At 46.7% G+C, this 18,884-nt stretch overlaps 1 protein-coding gene across 2 annotated transcripts in view; it reads right to left on the bottom strand.

Moving 5' to 3' along the window:
- Nucleotides 1-18,884, bottom strand: part of WDR37 (WD repeat domain 37) — a 645,791-nt gene that overhangs the window by 378,630 nt on the left and 248,277 nt on the right. For both annotated transcript variants that reach the window (XM_069211193.1, XM_069211194.1), the window contains exons 6-7: nucleotides 11,047-11,182; nucleotides 6,062-6,133 (exon numbers count right to left, since the gene is read on the bottom strand). In XM_069211193.1, the coding sequence (XP_069067294.1) occupies nucleotides 6,062-6,133; nucleotides 11,047-11,182 (208 nt within the window). The remainder of the gene's footprint in view (nucleotides 1-6,061; nucleotides 6,134-11,046; nucleotides 11,183-18,884) is intronic.

The raw sequence follows: 18,884 nt of genomic DNA, 5'->3' as shown, positions 1-18,884 counted from the left end.
TCAGGAGATAAAGGTCTTACTGGACACAAATCAGGATCATTAGGGAGTATGGGATATGGATCCTATTAATCCCATGGATCTGCATCCTGTGGAATGTCACCTAATTCATCTCCATGAGGTGAGGATGACACTTGTGGAGAAAGTATTGTCTCTATGAAAGGTGTACGAGATTGTGGTGGTGGAGGTGTAGGATGAAGTACAGGAGAGTGAGATGGAAAAGGCTGAGGGTGATCTGGAGGCTTCTCTTTGTCCTTGGAGACTTTCTTAGGAGGAGGAGCCATGTGCAATGTCTCTTGAAAGGTAAGTCTCCTTTTAATTGGGACAGAAGAAGAAGCAATTATTTTCCCTGTTCCCTTCTGTATATGGACCTGGTGCTGATGAGTGTCCATAACTTCCAGAAGTGGCTCCACTGGTGAGGTTGCTCCAGACGAAAGAGTGGAGTGTTTGGCAGCTATTATCCTCGGATCCAAAGTTTTTGGAATGGAAGCCTTTTGTCGAACCGAAGGTGTCGGCTCTGAAACTGATGTCGAAGGCTTCTTTCTCGGAGCTGAAATGCTCGGATCTAAGACTAGAATCGACCCCGAAATTTTGGGGGATGCTGTTGAGTCTGTGGTCGAAGACGTCTTGGCCATGGCAATTTTTGGTGCTGAGCCGAAGGGCAGGGCATCCGAATGTAACTTTCAGATCCGACCATGGCCTGAAGGCAGTGGTGGACAAAAGACCAGCTTAGATGATTTTTTTCAAAGTCTTTAGATGGGAAGTTGGGGCTGTTGCACTCACATGTTCTGCTGCAGGAATCGGCTGACTCTTGATGTCAGATTTGACATCAGACTTGGAATCTCAAATGGAGAGGGCTGCCTGATGTCTGATTTCCTCCTGTGCATGTTCCTCCACGAAGATGTCAGGAGTGTCGTCCGGTGTCTTAAGACGCCATCTCCAACCGATGCGTTCTTTGGTCCCAGAGGGTCTTCTTAGATTGAAAAGACCTACAGGTATTGCAGTTCTCTTATTTATGTTCTGGGGACAAGCACAAGTTACGCACCAGGTGTTGATCGGTGTGTGGAAATTTGGAGAGGCAGAGGACAGAACCTAAATGGAGTCCGTTCCATCAGCCCTGTATATTCTAACAGCACTTGAAGGAGTAGGACCAAGAAGGACGTCAACACCCGAAAGGTGGTGAACCGACCTCGAAGCAGGAAATCAGTTCGAGTACCTTAAGTTTGAAAAAAAGCGATTGAAATACTATACCGTCTCTGAAAGAAAGACAGAATGGAAAGTTTGGAAGAGACCAAGCGGAGACATAACGGAGCTAGAGGAAACACACCCGAAACTGACAGAGGAGAGAAAACAATCCAACAAAGGACTCGATGACCTTGCACAGAATCACCGTGAGGTGGAATCACTCGATCTCATGACTTGAAAATATTATTTGAACAAAAACAACTAGCAACACTCCGAGCCCAACACTAGATGGTGGACTTATGTAAAGCATGAGTATCTACAGCCACACATGCCGACGAACATATTTTTTCATTGATAGAAGTGTGGGAATTTAGCTGTTTTCCACGTTTCAAATGTTTCATCATAGAAGTGTGAGGAAATTCTGTTTTTTTCCCCACCAATGTCTGAAAGTGTATGGATTGTCAACACCAGGGCAGTACGCGCTCTACGGGCGACTGGAATGCAAAAACCCAGCACTTATGAGATAACGTAATTCATGCATTATGTTGACATGCTGTTGTTTAACCTTTTGCATTGCAGAGTTTAATCCTGAAGACTTATATTCAAGGTGCTTGTAAATACTGTTCATTTGTAATGTTTTGGTGTAGGCTTTCAGAGAGTGTCAATCAATCAATCAAGAAATTTGTATAGCGCGCTACTCACCCGGAGGGTCTCAAGGCGCTGGTGGAGGAGGGACCGCTACTGCTCGAACAGCCAGGTCTTGAGTTGCTTCCTGAAGGAGAGGTGGTCTTGGGTCAGGCGGAGGTGGATGGGGAGGGAGTTCCAAGTCTTGGCTGCCAGGTAGGAAAAGGATCTTCCTCCCATGGTGGCTTTTCTAATGCGTGGCACGGCGGCGAGGGCGTGGCTGGTCGATCGTAGCTGGCAGGTGGGAGTGTAGAAGGTCAGGCGGTTGTTGAGGTACCTGGGGCCCAGGTCGTGGAGGGCCTTGTGTGCGTGGGTGAGGAGACGGAACTTGATTCTCTTGCTGACAGGGAGCCAGTGCAAGTCTCTCAGGTGTCCGGAGATGTGGCTGTGACGGGGGATGTCAAGGATGAGGCGTGCGGAGGCGTTCTGGATGCGTTGGAGTCTTTTCTGTAGTTTGGCCGTGGTTCCGGTGTAGAGGGTGTTACCGTAGTCCAGTCGGCTGGTGACGAGTGCCTGGGTGACCGTCTTCCTGGTTTCGGTGGGGATCCATTGGAAGATCTTTCGGAGCATGCGTAGGATGTTGAAGCATGATGATGAGACGGCGTTGACTTGTCTGGTCATCGAGAGGGAGGAGTCCAGGATGAAGCCCAGGTTGCGTGCGTGGTCCGTTGGTTTGGGTGCGCTGCCCAGGGCAGAGGGCCACCAGGAGTCGTCCCAGGCAGAGGGTGATGATCCAAGGATGAGGACTTCCGTCTTGTCTGAGTTCAGTTTCAGGCGGCTGTTCATCATCCACTCGGCTACGTCTTTCATCCCTTCGTGCAGGTTGGTTCTGGCGGTGGCTGGGTCGTTGGTGAGGGAGAGGATCAGCTGGGTGTCGTTGGCGTAGGAGAGGACGTTGAGGTTGTGTTGGCGTGCGATGGCTGCGAGGGGGCTCATGTAGACGTTGAAGAGGGTGGGGCTGAGTGATGATCCTTGTGGTACGCCGCAGCTGACTTCAGTGGCCTCGGATCTGAACGGGGGGAGGCGGACTCTCTGGGTTCTTCCGGCGAGGAACGAGATGATCCACTCTAGTGCCTTCTCTTGGATTCCGATGTTGCTGAGGCGCTGCACTAGGGTGCGGTGGCAGACAGTGTCGAACGCTGCGGAGAGATCCAGGAGGATGAGGGCCGCTGTCTCCCCGTTGTCGAGCAGGGCTCGGATGTCGTCGGTGGCTGCGATGAGGGCGGTCTCGGTGCTGTGGTTGGCTCGGATGCCGGACTGCGAGTGGTCGAGGGATCCATTAGTCTCGAGGAAGGCGGCTAGCTGTCTGTTGACGGTCTTCTCGATGACTTTGGCAGGAAACGGGAGGAGCGAGATGGGGCAGTAGTTCTTGAGGTCGGTGGGGTCTGCGGATGGTTTCTTCAGGAGGGCGCGGAGTTCGGCATGTTTCCAGCTCTCCGGGAAGGTGGCGGTGTTGAAGGAGCAGTTGATGATGTCCCGGAGATGGCGTGCGATGAGGGTGGGGCTGAGTGATGATCCTTGTGGTACGCCGCAGCTGACTTCAGTGGCCTCGGATCTGAACGGGGGGAGGCGGACTCTCTGGGTTCTTCCGGCGAGGAACGAGATGATCCACTCTAGTGCCTTCTCTTGGATTCCGATGTTGCTGAGGCGCTGCACTAGGGTGCGGTGGCAGACAGTGTCGAACGCTGCGGAGAGATCCAGGAGGATGAGGGCCGCTGTCTCCCCGTTGTCGAGCAGGGCTCGGATGTCGTCGGTGGCTGCGATGAGGGCGGTCTCGGTGCTGTGGTTGGCTCGGATGCCGGACTGCGAGTGGTCGAGGGATCCATTAGTCTCGAGGAAGGCGGCTAGCTGTCTGTTGACGGTCTTCTCGATGACTTTGGCAGGAAACGGGAGGAGCGAGATGGGGCAGTAGTTCTTGAGGTCGGTGGGGTCTGCGGATGGTTTCTTCAGGAGGGCGCGGAGTTCGGCATGTTTCCAGCTCTCCGGGAAGGTGGCGGTGTTGAAGGAGCAGTTGATGATGTCCCGGAGATGGCGTGCGATGACTGAGTCAGGGTGTGATCCCTTTCGAGGGCCTTCTAGAGGCTTTCTCTGCAGCATGACTGGGTGTGGTTTGTGGGCTGGGCCAGACTCTATATAAGGGAGCCAGCCCAGCTCCACGTGCTCACTATTCAGAGGTCCCGGTGCAGAGTAGCAGCAATTTCCTGAGCTCCTGTTCCAGAGGCCTACCTTGATCTTCCGGACCTTTGCCCTTCATTGTATTGGTGATCCTTGATCAGGGCGGTAAGACGGAGGTCGGGCTGGGCCCCCGATCCCGTTTTCGAAGGCATTCGAGCTTTTGGGCCTAGTTTTCATGTTGGAAGATTTTTGCTTGTGCGTGTGAATGTGCTCGTGGTTTCTGGCATTTACATGTTGATATTTGAATCGGCAAGATGCGCAATTCATTCCTGGCATTTAACTTTTGAGATTCGGGTCGGCAACGGTGTGCGCGACCATTTCTAGACATTTGCAAATTGACATTCGAATCATCAAGACGCGCGATTCATTCCTTGCATTTAACTCTTGATACTCATTGTGCGCTACCATTTCTTGGCATTTACATGATGGCATTCGAATCTGCAAGACGCGCAATTTATTCCTTGCATTTAACTCTTGATACTCATTGTGCGCTACCTTTCCTTGGCATTTACACAGTGGCATTCGAATAAGCAAGACGCGCGATTCATTCCTTGCATTAAAACTTTGATATACATTGTGCGTGACCATTTCTCAGCATTTACATGGTGGCATTCGAATCGGCAAGACGCGTGATTCATTCCCGCATTGAAAACTGATGTTTTAGATCGCTTGCAGAGTGCACGATCATTTCATGGCATTTACATATCCTTGTTGAAATCGGCAGTGTGCGCGATTAATTTCCCGCATTTAAAACAAGGTGTTAAAATTCAAGATGTTACATTATATGTGCATATTAAGTCCTTAATACAATTCCTATTGTGTTCCAGGAAATGTTCAGATTACTTTTTGTCCTCATGTAAAAAGACCATGTTTGTTCGAAAACATAATTCTAGAAGGTTCTTATAATCCTAGACAATGTGTAACATTTCATGGAAAGTTTCATTGAGAGGTTGTATTAATCATTCTTGATTCCTTCCCAGGTGCCCAAACGTCTTGAGGCCTAGTTATTAGTCCTTTCTTAAGTTATCCATGATTACAGTATGACAATGCTTAGAATCATAGTCTAGTGAAAATCAATGTGATATAATATTGATATTGTGTGGTTTAACCTTTTGCTTCCTACAGGTCTCCTTCCCTGCTGTTCCCATCCTAATCCCCTTTTCCCCAGCTTGGACTCTCTCAGGCTCTGTGATTTTATCTATAGGAGTCTTGGAGCTGTCTAGTGGAGGACATGTTGGGAACATGCGCAGACCCAGAGGAACTGGTCTCCCTGACATGGCTTTATAGATAAGAATAGTGGTGGACTACACAAAAGCTAAACCGCACAGGACTCCTCTTGGTATCTCCTCTTCAGTAACGTCCGGGATTCGTAGATTTTCCTTGTTGCCAGGTAACCCAGGATCAGCTGTTTGTTTCTGTGCCCCAACCAAGGAGCCAGATAGTTTAAATGGTTTCTTTACCTTAAAAAAAAATCAACTTCTGGCTCTTTGCAAGGCAACAAGCACACAGTTCTGTGCCTCAGTAAATAGAGAAAATTGTATATTCTACAGTGTCTTTAAAAATGCAAGCCATCATAAATATCATTCCACTCTTGTATATTACAGAACCTAGATTTTCATACTTCAAATTACCTCAGCATGCCCCACCCCCTTGAGATAAATTGTGATTAACTTAGACATTTTTATTTAGAACTGTGCACTGCAACAATGTTTGGGTGCGGTTACCTGTTGCTGTCCAACTACTGTGCTATCAGTTCTCTAATCACAGCCTACCTAAACAGTAACGCTGCAGTAGTTAAGGTATGTCCCGTATACATTGGTTTTATAGTTGTTTTCCACCAATGTTAGATCGCGAGATTGTCAGAGTAATACCCTGTATGTACCAAGGTTTAATGTTCTACATGTCACTATGATGTAACCAACTAGTGGAAATTATGATTGTGCAGTCCTTTTCATAAACAAGTAAATAAAAGTATTTGAAATTTTTAAAAAAAAGACAATATTCATTTTTTTTGTCTTACCTGAACCGGCATGACCAGTGTACTTGATAAGGCACTTTCCAGTTTCAATGCTCCATAACAAGGCGGTGTGATCTAAAAAGTTTTAAATGCACAAGCTAAATCAAATGTTACTTGATTAAGAATGAAACATAACATTCTGTGCACAATGCATCACAATGAACAGCTGTCATTCATTACAGTAATTTGGAGAGTATCAATTTGTACCGTTGGTTTGCCATCTCTCTGTGGCTTTGGAATTGTAGTCAATTTAGACAAAAGTCAGTTATAGTTCTTTTTCAATAAAAAAAACAGTTTAGTATTGTGGACACAGAAGCGTTGGTATTAACTTCTTTTGAAAAACCTCTAAAGTCGATCCTGAACTTGTGTTTCGGTTAAATGTTTGACACAGCTGAAAGGAGAAGAGGGTTTGTATGATTTATACTTCCTTCTAGTAGCTTCAAAATGAGGAATTCACCTATGACAGTCTAATGTGAAATAATAATTTCTTCCTGATCATGCTCAAAACTATCTTTAAATAAGCCCTTGCCATTATTAATGTTTCTACCTGAAATACAGTAGACACTGATGCCGTGCAACATGGAGAACACACTTTAGCGTTTCCAAAGCATCCGGAAAATAGATTAAAATGAAGATGTATATAGGAGAGATATATATCTCCAGGTGAGTGGGTAATAATGCAGGTGCAAACCTATTATTAGGAAACCAGAAGGTCTGTATCACAGCACACCAATAGTGCTCTGAAAGGGAACAGCCTTTAATACCAAGATAGCTCTTTAATTTAAAAAGACTTTTAGAACTCAGAAAGTGAAAGTCCACAAAGAATAGTCCAATCTTTAAACCTTTAATTAGAATCTTCTAGCCTCAACCCAACACGTGTTTTGTTGTACTGGTGTTATGCGTATGACTTCACCAGGGCTGAGGGGTTAAAGTGCACCACAAACATTCAGCAAAAATCAAATCTAGAATTCCACAAACACCATATTGATAAATGCTGATGCTGGGAGTACTCTCTGTGTGGTCTCGCATGATTCCCTTCCCAGTACACAGTTTATTATGAATATATTCTGGATTTGATTTTTACTGCGTATGTGTGGTACACTTAAACAATTGAGCTCTGATGAAGTCGCAACCATAAAGCAGAGGCGACTTTGGCTCGTTGATCGAGAATCTCAACGAGGTCAGGAGGTTCACTGGTCTGGAAGTGGCACACGATTGACTATTTTGAGTCCGCTTTCAACAGCCAGTCCTCAAGGTAGAGAAAAACTGGTATCCCAAACTTTGAAGATTGTCAGGGGCCACCAGTGAGGCCAAAACAAGGCACAGTACTGAAAAGCTCATGGCAAACCTTGAACACCAGGGTAACATCTGTGGGACGGCTCCTGGAGGTCCAAGGCCCCCCTTCAGTCTCCTGGATACAGGGCAGACAGAACATGGGCCAGCATAAACATCTTGAATGTAGACCTTCAAAGGGAGGCACTCAGAGGGCGACCATCTAAAATTGGCTGATGCCCTCTATCCTTCTTCAGCATGAGGAAATAGCAAGCGTAATGATCCGTCCCTAATTACGAGAACAGAGCCCACTCAATAGAATCTTTGGAGAGTGAACCTCACACTTCTTGAACGAGAATGGATAGGAGCTCTTCTGAGAGCCTCCTAGATGTGGCAGAAGGTGCAGCAAGGATGACCAGAATGGTAGGCCATAGCAGTGCTGAATGATTTGGAGGACCCATGCATCAAAAGTGACGGATTGCCACACACAGAGTGGTTGTGCGCAATTAAGGGCAATCTAAAGTGGCTTGAAAGCTGTTGATGCAGGGGTGGGAGACTGACAGGGCTAATGCCCTGGGAACCCTCCTGTTGCCTGCCAGAGTGACATCCTTCCCCTTGAAATAAACAGGGTGACTGCAGTGAGGGCTGGGAAACTGGTGGTGTCTTTAGGCCAGCCACCTGGAGTAGCATCAGAAGCTCCTCAACTTGTAAGGAATTAGCCTTGAAGTGACCGAAAGGTCCAGGAAGTATGCAATAGCCTGACTCTCCTTAAAGCGTTCTAAGGCAGAGCAGCTATGTCGGCGAATAGGCACGAGCCTTTGAAAGACGTATCCTTATGGGATGCCTTACGTTTCCTGAGAAACTTGTGGCTCGCACCCACAAAAGGCAACAGAGCACCACACTAGTACCAACTCCTCAACTCAGGCATCCAGTGTTTTCCAGGCCAACATAAATACCATATTTGGCCATTTCTTGACCACTTTAAATAGTTTTGAGCCAAGAAGGCCTTAAATTGTTCTGGGACTGCAGGTAAGATCTTGCTGGCTGGTCATGTCCCAGAGGGTGAGAATGCAAAAGCCCAATAGGCCAGCAGCATTTACCAATCTCATGGGTAGGCTAGCTGAAAAGAACATTTGTTTTCGAAATGCCTCAATATTCTTTGACTCCCTGAAAGGGGGGTGAGTAGGGAATGAATCTGCTGTCACCTTGCTGGTGGAAGACTAGACAACGAGGCTCTCTGGGGTAGGATGTTCGGAAGGAAGTCATCAGGAGTCGGTCTGGGCCTCTGGCTACCTTCCTGTTCACCAAAGGGCAAGAACAAGGCTCAGGCCAAGTGCTCATGAAGGTGTCAGTGAGGGCTTCAACGTAAGGGAGCAAGGGCTTAGATGAAGGAGGTCTTAGCCCCAGAACATTCTCTAAAGACATTGTCTTAACTTCAGTAGAAGGCAGCTGCAGGTATAGGACCTCAGCAGCATGTCTAAACACCACAATACATGAAACATACTCTTAAGCAGGGAGACCAAGAGATGAAAACACTGCGTCAGGGGAATGTCACACCTACTGGCCTCCTGTACATCCATGCATAAACTCTCAAGTGAGGAGGTCAATAATTCCCATCCCCACCATCATCATCATTCATCATCTCAAGGTGGTGGCAAGCTCAGGTCAGAATCTGAGCCAAATGGCGTCTCTACGTATGCTACTGTGGTAATGGGAGTCAGAGGATCAGTTCCAAGCAGCAAGGAGACCTGGTGCATCACAACAGGTTCCCAGAACAAATTTGGGGGGCGGGGTAGAGATTAAAACAGCTTACAGCCAGACAGCAGAGTCAGCACTAGATCCACCTCCTGCATTGGTGTATCAGAGTTGGTGGGGAAGGTCCCATGTTGGACTTGGATCTAGACTGGAAGTCTGTACTAGTGTCGGTCCTGAACCAGAGATAAGTTACAGGGGTTCAGATGATTCTGAAGACAAGTCAGACAGTGGTAACCCAACCGAAGGCCCCTGCGAATCTTTGGGGCCTGAAGGCGCACCACAGGGAGCCAGAAGAGAACTAAATATGAGAAGCATGGTCTCCTTAATGGCCTTGGCTTGTGTGGCATTGCTCATGGCATGAGAAACTTAAGGCCTGTCAGTACCAATGGCAGAATCTGTTCCTTAATAGGAATCAGGAGTGAGAATGAGTGGCTCATTAATGCCCTCACAACTTCTCTTTAGGTAAAGAGGGGTGGGGATGAGGTTAAGTCCCACTTTGCCTTATGATTCCTCTTAAACTCTAACTTTATCTTACCGGATGACTTTGATAGCGAGGACGACCTCTCATGAGAACATCCTTGAAAGCAAGAGTGGGTCCGTAGACTTATTGTCTTTGGCAACATACAGGTTCACTTCACAGTCCCAGGTCACTTCTGGGTGCATGAGGGCACGCTCATCTCACTCATCGCACAACCTGCCCAAGCATAAATACCAAAGGCACACCTTGTGTAGGTCTGTGAGTGACATCTGCTTTTTGCAGTCAGCATGGCTTGAAACCAGTAGTTTTTGGTGGGGACATTTCCCTTGCACACTGGATTCAGTATTTGGGAGTCACCAAAAGACCGATAAAATGGAAGCAGACATTTAGATCCACGCTGGAAGGCGCGCTAGGGTGGCACTTATATGCTGCTCCGCTTCGTCATTTCTGGGGCAGAACAAAACCAACAGATGGATGCACAGTGCCACCTCTAGCAGCACTCAGGAACACTGTTATGAAAAAGTATATGGATCTAGTCTGCTCCCGGGGAAATATTCCAAAGGTGAGGAATCTGCGATTAGATGTATCCATCAGAAATGCTCTGCTTTCCCTGCTGGCAGTCTGAATTGCTCCCTTCTAGTCCATATAGCGGATTTTGGCAGTAAAATAGACTCCATTCAACGGATGGCTGGTAAACTAGACCACTGTCAAGACTTGCGGACGCAAACATAACTAAACATAACTAAAAATGCATTTAATAGGTTAAGAAATAATTATAGGCTGGTCTGGGGAAGAAAATCTCAGTTATCTGTCCACTTCAAGATATGATGCTCTTTGAGCAAGAAAAGCTGTTAACTGCCTCTCTATCCCTGTCAACATATCTGTTCTTCCAACCATACTGATATGTGAGGCACACTGTTTCTGAATTTTCTGCCTAGGTTCAAATGAGAGTGAAAAGTACTTAAGTGGGGATTCCTTATGAGGTAAGGTGTTGTTTTGCATTTTTAATTTGAACTAAGTGGGCCACAAAGCGTGGGCCTGGTTGTAGTCCACAGGATGAGCCTGGTGCCAGATTTTATGAAATCTGCTATTGACATTATAGTAGAAACAATAGTTTTAGACACATTGTAATTAAATGTGGTCACAATGATATCAGTGATTCTGTTTTGACCAAGGCGTTTGCCCTGCGTGATCTATTTACCAACTGGGGTGTTTTATAAATGAGAATGACTCATATGTAACAAATCTGAAGAATACTGTTTATCGCAACTGCCTGTCAGATTCTTGACATTGGTGGCAAGACTAAATATCTGCCTTACATCACAAACCTGTTATGTAAAAAAATCATTAGCAACCTTAAGTGCAGGTGAAAGGTACATCGCAAATAAAATGGTCGGATTAGAGAGTTAATTAACAGTAAATAACACGGCATGCTCAGTTAAATGGAGAATGCATGTAAAATAAGACAAAATATTTCACTTACCAGCAGATGCTGTGCCCAACACCACGGGCTGTGTTCGAGTGACACCAACATCCCAAATGCCATCTCTGTGGCCAACATATTCTTTCACTAACTGGCAGATTGCTCTTGAAGTTGTTGTTTTGAAACTGGATACAATCTAAACAAATTGCAAATAAAAAACGGCAGTGTGTAAAATGCTTATTATGCATCATCTATCGTGGTGGAACTAAGGAGTTTTTTTTTTAGTACTGCTTATCGGTTGGGGCGGTGATGTCACATGTTTTTTCAAAAGATATTAATCAACACTTCAAATATACTTTACACAGTTAACACATTTTCATAATCGTTCTCTACAGCAACTAAATCCCGTTTTTAAATATAAACAAACATAGATTTGTTAGAATATATATAGCATTAAAGCATAAATTTGAATAATGAAAGTCGGTTAGACAACCGATTTTGCACACTACATACAAAATTTAAGATTGAAAATCGCGCTTCTTGATTCCCCTGAGATATACACGAGTGAAATTGCGAGGTTTAGCTCAGTAATCTATTGAGTTTCATATGGCTTCTTTTACAAAGGAAACATTGTTTGTCTATCAAAGTGGAGTTCACTTGCCACTACTGCGACTGGTAATTCACACCAATCAGGATTAATACCAACGGGTATGTTCCCAGCATCATAGTATCCGACAATTTTACATCTTATACAACTAGGTTGTAGCTATATCATCCCACATGGGTGTGAGAGACACGGGTTTTTTGAGGAAATAACACGGCACCCACCCAAAGTAACAAAAAGGGAAAGACAATATTTAAAGAGGTATTTCAACAATTTTAAAGAAAGTTATTTTAAATGTCCGGTTCTCCTCACGTACCTCACGCCATGCCGTGTGACGGTTTCTACAAGTTATATGAAAGAACTTAAAATAAATGACTATCTTAACTCTTGATTTAAACACTGTATTTTTTATTAAGTGTTTGTCCATTATGCTCCGGCATCCAATATTAAGTAAAAACACTTGAAAACGATATTATTTAGCTAAACTAAGTAACACATTATAAATGATCCGTTAATAAATAGTGATGGGGTCAGTAACAGGAGATTCAATGTCAGGGCCGGAGGCGAGGATTATGCTCAAACATTAATTCCTTTAATACTTCCATGAGTCTTCAACAATAAGAAATTACCCTTCCCATGATACTACTAGGAAAAAAATACACAAAAACAATTAAACCAATCAGAAACCAGATCTCGTAGCCCATGTAAGAAAGTATCTCCCAAGGCACTTCCCTGTTTATTTCCTGCTTTCAGCAATGAGGTAAGTAAGTGCCTTTCTTGTCTCTGTAATTATTCAAGTGTTTTGGTGTTTTTTTTAACCCCTTCCCCGCCAGGGACGTAATGGTTACGTCCATGGCAGCGCCCGTGTGGCGCCATGGACGTAACCATTACGCCCTGGGACTGGCAGTCGGGGGAAGCGCTAGCGCTTCCCCCGAGGGCCGCCCCCCAACACCCCCAGGCCAGGGCTGAAAGGGGAATCCCTTCCCCTTTCACGCCCACCCACCCCCGCCCCCCCCCCCCATGACATCAGCGCGCGATCGCGCGCTGATTTCATGGAAAGGGGGAAAGACGCGCTGGAAGCCATTTGCTTCCAGCGCGTCTAAGGGAGAAGGTGAGTTTTTCACCTTCGTGCGGGGTGGGGGTGCTCTGAGAGAGGCATCGAGGGAAAGGAAAGGGTTTTCCTTTCCCCCGGTGTCTCTTTGAGCATTCCTGCTGCCCGATCGCATTGCGATCGGGCAGCAGGAATGCCCACTAGACACCAGGGATTTCTCTTTTGAATGCATACTAGTGTAGGGGAGCGACCCCTTGGGCAAGGGTCGCTCCCCTTTGGGGGCACATGTATTTTACGTCGTTTCTGCCCCCCCTGGGGGCAGATTGGCCCTATTTTTAGGCTGATCTGCCCCCAAGGGGGGCAGAAAGCCACTAGACACCAGGGATTTTATTGTTGATTTGTATTTTTTGTGTTGGGGGGGCGGCCCCTTGGGCAAGGGTCGCTCCCCTTTGGGGGCAAATGTATTTTACGTCGTTTCTGCCCCCCCCTGGGGGCAGATTGGCCCTATTTTTAGGCCGATCTGCCCCCAAGGGGGGCAGAAAGCCACTAGACACCAGGGATTTTATTGTTGATTTGTATTTTTTGTGTTGGGGGGCGGCCCCTTGGGCAAGGGTCGCCCCCAGGGGCCCTCATGTATTTTTGGGCAGTTCTGCCCCCCTTGGGGGCAGAGAGGCCTATTTTTTTTAGGCCTTTGGGGGCAGAATCCCAATAGCGCCAGAAATAGTATGTATGTATGTGTGCTTTGTGTTGGGGGGTGGCCCCTTGGGCAAGGGTCGCTCCCCCCAGGGGCGCAATGTATTTATTGTCGTTTCTGCCCCCCTTGGGGGCAGATTGGCCCTATTTTTAGGCCGATCTGCCCCCAAGGGGGGCAGAAAGCCACTAGACACCAGGGATTTTATTGTTGATTTTTATTTTTTGTGTTGGGGGGTGGCCCCTTGGGCAAGGGTCGCCCCCCGGGGCCCACATGTATTTTTGGGCAGTTCTGCCCCCCTTGGGGGCAGAGAGGCCTATTTTTTTTAGGCCTTTCTGCCCCCAAGGGGGGCAGAATCCCAATAGCGCCAGAAAGATATGTTTGTATGTGTGCTTTGTGTTAGGGGGTGGCCCCTTGGGCAAGGGTCACCCCCCCCCGGGGGCGCAATGTATTTATAGTCGTTTCTGCCCCCCTTGGGGGCAGATTGGCCCTATTTTTATGCCGATCTGCCCCCAAGGGGGGCAGAAAGCCACTAGACACCAGGGATTTTATTGTTGGTTTTTATTTTTTGTGTTGGGGGCGGCCCCTTGGGCAAGGGTCGCCCCCAGGGGCCCACATGTATTTTTGGGCAGTTCTGCCCCCCTTGGGGGCAGATATGCCTATTTTTTAGGCCTTTCTGTCCCCAAGGGGGGCAGAATCCCCATAGCGCCAGGGATACTATATGTGTGTGTGTGTGCTTTGTGTGGGGGTGTGGCCCCTTGGGCAAGGGTCGCCCCCCCCAAAGGGTGCAATGTAATCTGGGCGATTTCTGCCCCCTCCCCTTGGGGGTAGATTGGCCTATTTTTTTTTAGGCCCATCTTCCCCCAAGCAGAGAAGACTAGACACAAGGGAAAATGAAAAAATGGTTAGTGGCGGAGTGTTTGTCAACTGGCGAAGTATTTGCTTTTATGATAATAACAATTTTTCTCCTTTTTGTTCTAGTTCAAAGCTTTTGCTGACTTTGCTGTGGCTTGTTGCAGTTTTGGCAGTAGTTGTCCTGCGGTTTGCGTAGTTGCATGTTTTAGGTAAGTAAATAAATTTACTCCAAGTGAGTATTGTTGCAATGCATGAATGACATGTTTGTAGGTGGTGTACTGAATGCAGGATTGTGTGTGAAATTGTCCTTAGAGTTATGCACAATGATTATTGTGTTGTCTTATGTCTAATTTGCTTTTTTTTTTCTCTTTTTAGTGGGATATCGTTGGTGATTGCTGTGGCTGTGCAGAGTAGTTGCTGGTGAGTCAAGCTTTTTCAGGCAAGTGAGCAGTATAGTTTTTGAGTTTATAATTCTTAGTGATAAACCTATACTTTGTTACTTATCTTACACAGTGCTGGTTGTTGGTGGTGTATTTGTCCAGTTAATTTTTGTAGGAAGGATCATGGCCAGCCGTAGGATGACCGCTCAGCAGGTTGTTAGTGTGCTTTTTGAGTCATCTTCTGACCATGAATATGAGACTGACTCTGCATCTGAGGCAGAGGAGGAAGTGCAGGATTCTGGAAGTGAATTTTCTGTCAGAGATGAATCATCTGATGATGAAGCCACTCTCAGTGCTGATGAAGGGCCTGTTTTAGAGGAGGACAGTGATGTGCCAATGGTGCAGGAGCCAGCGGCTGAAAGGCTTCCCATTGGAAGACCTGACGCATGGGTTGCACCAAACATGGAGCAGCCACAGTTGCCTGCGTTTACTGGTTTTCCAGGGTGTCGAGTTAATACGGAAAACTTTTTGCCCGTCAACTTTTTTGAGTTGTTTATGGACGATATTTTTTTGGAAGAGATTGTTGAGCAGACTAATTTGTATGCAGAGCAGTTTTTGAGGGACAACGCTGCCAGACTTAGGCCACACTCTAGAGCTAGACGGTGGATTCCCACAAATCTGGAAGAGTTGAAAAAGTTCTTGGGTTTAACTTTTTTGATGGGGCTGATAAGGAAGCCGTCGCTGTCTTCATATTGGTCTACTAGTCCCTTGATGGCAACTGCTATATTTCCTGCCATCATGAGTCGTAACCGGTATGAGCTTCTTCTTTGGATGTTGCATTTTGTAGATAATGCTTTAGCCTTGCCACAAGATCATCCTGATTCTGACCGTCTTTTTAAGATTAGACCTGTCCTTGATCATTTGGTAGATCGGTTTTCAGAGATCTATGTTCCAGGGAAAGAAATATCTGTAGATGAGTCTTTGGTCCTGTTCAAGGGTCGTTTGGTTTTTAGGCAGTACATTCCTAGCAAGAGGGCAAGGTATGGAATTAAATTGTATATGCTGTCAGAAAGTAGTACAGGATATGTTTATAATTTCCGGGTCTACACTGGTAGGGATTCCAATATTGACCCCCCTGGTTGTCCTCCCACTTTTGGAGTTAGTGAGAAAATTGTGTGGGAACTTGGTAGACGACTGTTTAACAAAGGTCACCATTTATATGTAGATAACTTCTACACTGGAGTTCGGTTGTTCAAGGAGTTGTTCAGAGTGGACACTGTTGCTTGTGGCACAATCCGCTCTAATCGGAAAGGCTATCCAAAAGAGCTTGTCTGTAAAAAACTTGAGAAGGGACAGTGCAGTGCCTTGCGGAATGATGAGCTGCTAGCTCTGAAATTTGTAGACAAGAGGGGTGTATACATGCTAAGCACCATCCATGATGAGAGTACTTCACCTGTGGCTGTTTGGGGTCAGGTTGCCGAAGTGCGCAAACCTGTGTGCATCTTAGACTATAATAAGCACATGGGTGGTGTTGATAGAGTAGATCAGAGGTTAGAACCTTACACTGCTGCTCGTAAGTCTTATGTGTGGTATAAGAAATTAGCGCTTCACTTGTTCCACTTGGCAACTTTTAATGCTTTTGTTGTGTTTAAGGATAGTTCTCCAGAGTCAAGGATGACATTTGTGAAATTTCAGGAGTCTATCATAGCTAGCCTTGTTGTGCTGGAACAGGCAAGAGTTCCTAGAGAAGCAGTGGTGGAGGATGTGGCTAGATTGAAAGATCGTCACTTTGCTGAGCACATTCCTCCCACGGCCAAAAAAAACTTTCCTGCTAAGAGATGTAGAGTCTGTGCTCGAAGAGGTATCAGGAAGGAGACTAGGATGTACTGCCCTGATTGTCCTTCAAAGCCTGGGCTGTGTGTGGGTGGCTGTTTCAGGAGCTACCACACACAGAAGAATTATTGGGAAATTCCGTGAGCGTAAACTGGTGTTTTATATTTTTATATGTTCGGTTTCACGGTTGGCATTAGTCATGTATTCAGTTAGAGCTTTTGTGTTTGTAGTTTTGTACTAATTTATGATTAGTGGTTTCTTTGTTGTTTAAAAACAAAAAAAAGGGGATGGCATGTGTAGAGTGGCGCTTGGCTGGCGGCGTGGGTGTGGTGGCGCTTGGCTGGCGGTGTGTGTGGGGTGGCGCTTGGCTGGCGGTGTGTGTGGGGTGGCGCTTGGCTGGCGGTGTGTGTGGGGTGGCGCTGGGCTGGCGGTGTGTGTGGGGTGGCGCTTGGCTGGTGGTGTGGGTGGGGTGGCGCTTGGCTGGTGGTGTGGCGCTTGGCTGGCAGTGCCGGCCAAACGCCAGTCCACACACTCATCAGCTGGTGTGATTGCTGTATCAGGCATGTGGGCGTATGAAAGTGATGGGCCCTTGACTGGCGCTGTCTGTGGATGCGAGTCTTGTAATGTGCTGGGCCCGTGGCTGGCGGCGTGAATGGTCTAGTGCATGTCATGTATGAAAGGTGTGTGAATGGACTGTAAAGCGGTTGGTGCCTTGTCGTGGCTTTACAGCTCACGAGCTGTGAGTCATTGGTTCAGTTTTTTGGCCTTTCAGTTATTACCAGTGCATTTCACTTTTGTGAAATCTCTTGTTAATAAAATTTGATCTACTGAACCATCACTCACCCTCGTGCCAAATCCAACCAGTATGTGTGGTACAAATGGCAAAACCTGCTCCGCTGTAATCAGGCGTCGCAGCACACTTGAGACACGCTAGGTGCCTCGGGTGGGACCCCGATGAAGAAGCATGCCACCAACTTGGTTGGTGGGTGAGGGGTCTTCTTCACATAACCTAAGTGTGTTTCTTTTCACAATTTTAGTGTTTGGCACATCACGGACGTATGTGCACACATCAAAGTGATATATTCCAAAAATACCTGTGTTTGGGGGGGGAGGGCCCACCTATGTTTTTGGTCCTGGGTGCGGCCGTCATGTAGGGAAACCTACAAAACCCAGAAACTTTTTAAAACTAGGCACCCCAAGGAGTCTAGGGAGGTGTGGCTTGTGTGGCTCCCCCAACATTTTCTTACCCAGACTCCTCTGTAAACCTCAAAATTTGCATAAAAAAAGCATATTTTCCTGATTTTTCTTAGTAGGATCACCGCTCCAGCACAAAATTCCTACTCCCCAGTTTTCCCCTCAGTCTCCCAAGTAAAATGACACCTCACTTATGTGGGTCCCCAAAGCAGAGTCCGTCTAAAGATGTATAAAAGAATATGCCCTTATAAACTTGCTGTGCTATCCCTTCTATTCCTTCAGGTTTTGGGCCTTATTCTGTTGCAGGCACCTGGCCCACCCACACAAGTGAGGTATCATTTTTATCGGGAGACTTGGGGGAACGCTGGGTGGAAGGAAATTTGTGGCTCCTATCAGATTCCAGAACTTTCTGCCACAGAAATGTGAGGAACATGTGTTTTTTTAGCCAAATTTTGAGGTTTGCAAAGGATTCTGGGTAACAGATCCTGGTCCGAGCCCCGCAAGTCACCCCTCCTTGGATTCCCCTAGGTCTCTAGTTTTCAGAAATGCACAGGTTTGGTAGGTTTCCCTAGGCGCCGGGTGAGCTACAGGCCAAAATCCACAGGTAGGCACTGTTTTCTCCCAAAATTTTGGATGTGTCCACGTTGCGCTTTGGGGTGTTTCCTGTCGCAGGCGCTAGGCCTACCCACGCAAGTGAGGTATCATTTTTATCGGGAGACTTGGGAGAACGCTGGGTGGAAGGAAATTTGTAGCTCCTCTCAGATTCCAGAACTTTCTGCCACAGAAATGTGAGGAACATGTGTTTTTTTAGCCAAATTTTGAGGTTTGCAAAGGATTCTGGGTAACAGAACCTGGTCCGAGCCCCGCAAGTCACCCCTCCTTGGATTCCCCTAGGTCTCTAGTTTTCAGAAATGCACAGGTTTGGTAGGTTTCCCTAGGTGCCGGCTGAGCTAGAGGCCAAAATCTACAGGTAGGCACTTCGCAAAAAACACCTCTGTTTTTTTCCAAAATTTAGGATGTGTCCACGTTGCGCTTTGGGGTGTTTCCTGTCGCCGGCGCTAGGCCTACCCACGCAAGTGAGGTATCATTTTTATCGGGAGACTTGGGGGAACGCTGGGTGGAAGGAAATTTGTAGCTCCTCTCAGATTCCAGAACTTTCTGCCACAGAAATGTGAGGAACATGTGTTTTTTTAGCCAAATTTTGAGGTTTGCAAAGGATTCTGGGTAACAGAACCTGGTCCGAGCCCCGCAAGTCACCCCTCCTTGGATTCCCCTAGGTCTCTAGTTTTC

Source organism: Pleurodeles waltl, chromosome 10 (genome assembly GCF_031143425.1).
Source record: "Pleurodeles waltl isolate 20211129_DDA chromosome 10, aPleWal1.hap1.20221129, whole genome shotgun sequence".
NCBI lineage: Eukaryota > Metazoa > Chordata > Amphibia > Caudata > Salamandridae > Pleurodeles > Pleurodeles waltl.
Note: the sequence above shows the minus strand (reverse complement) of the source record. Positions and strands in the feature narration are given on the sequence as shown.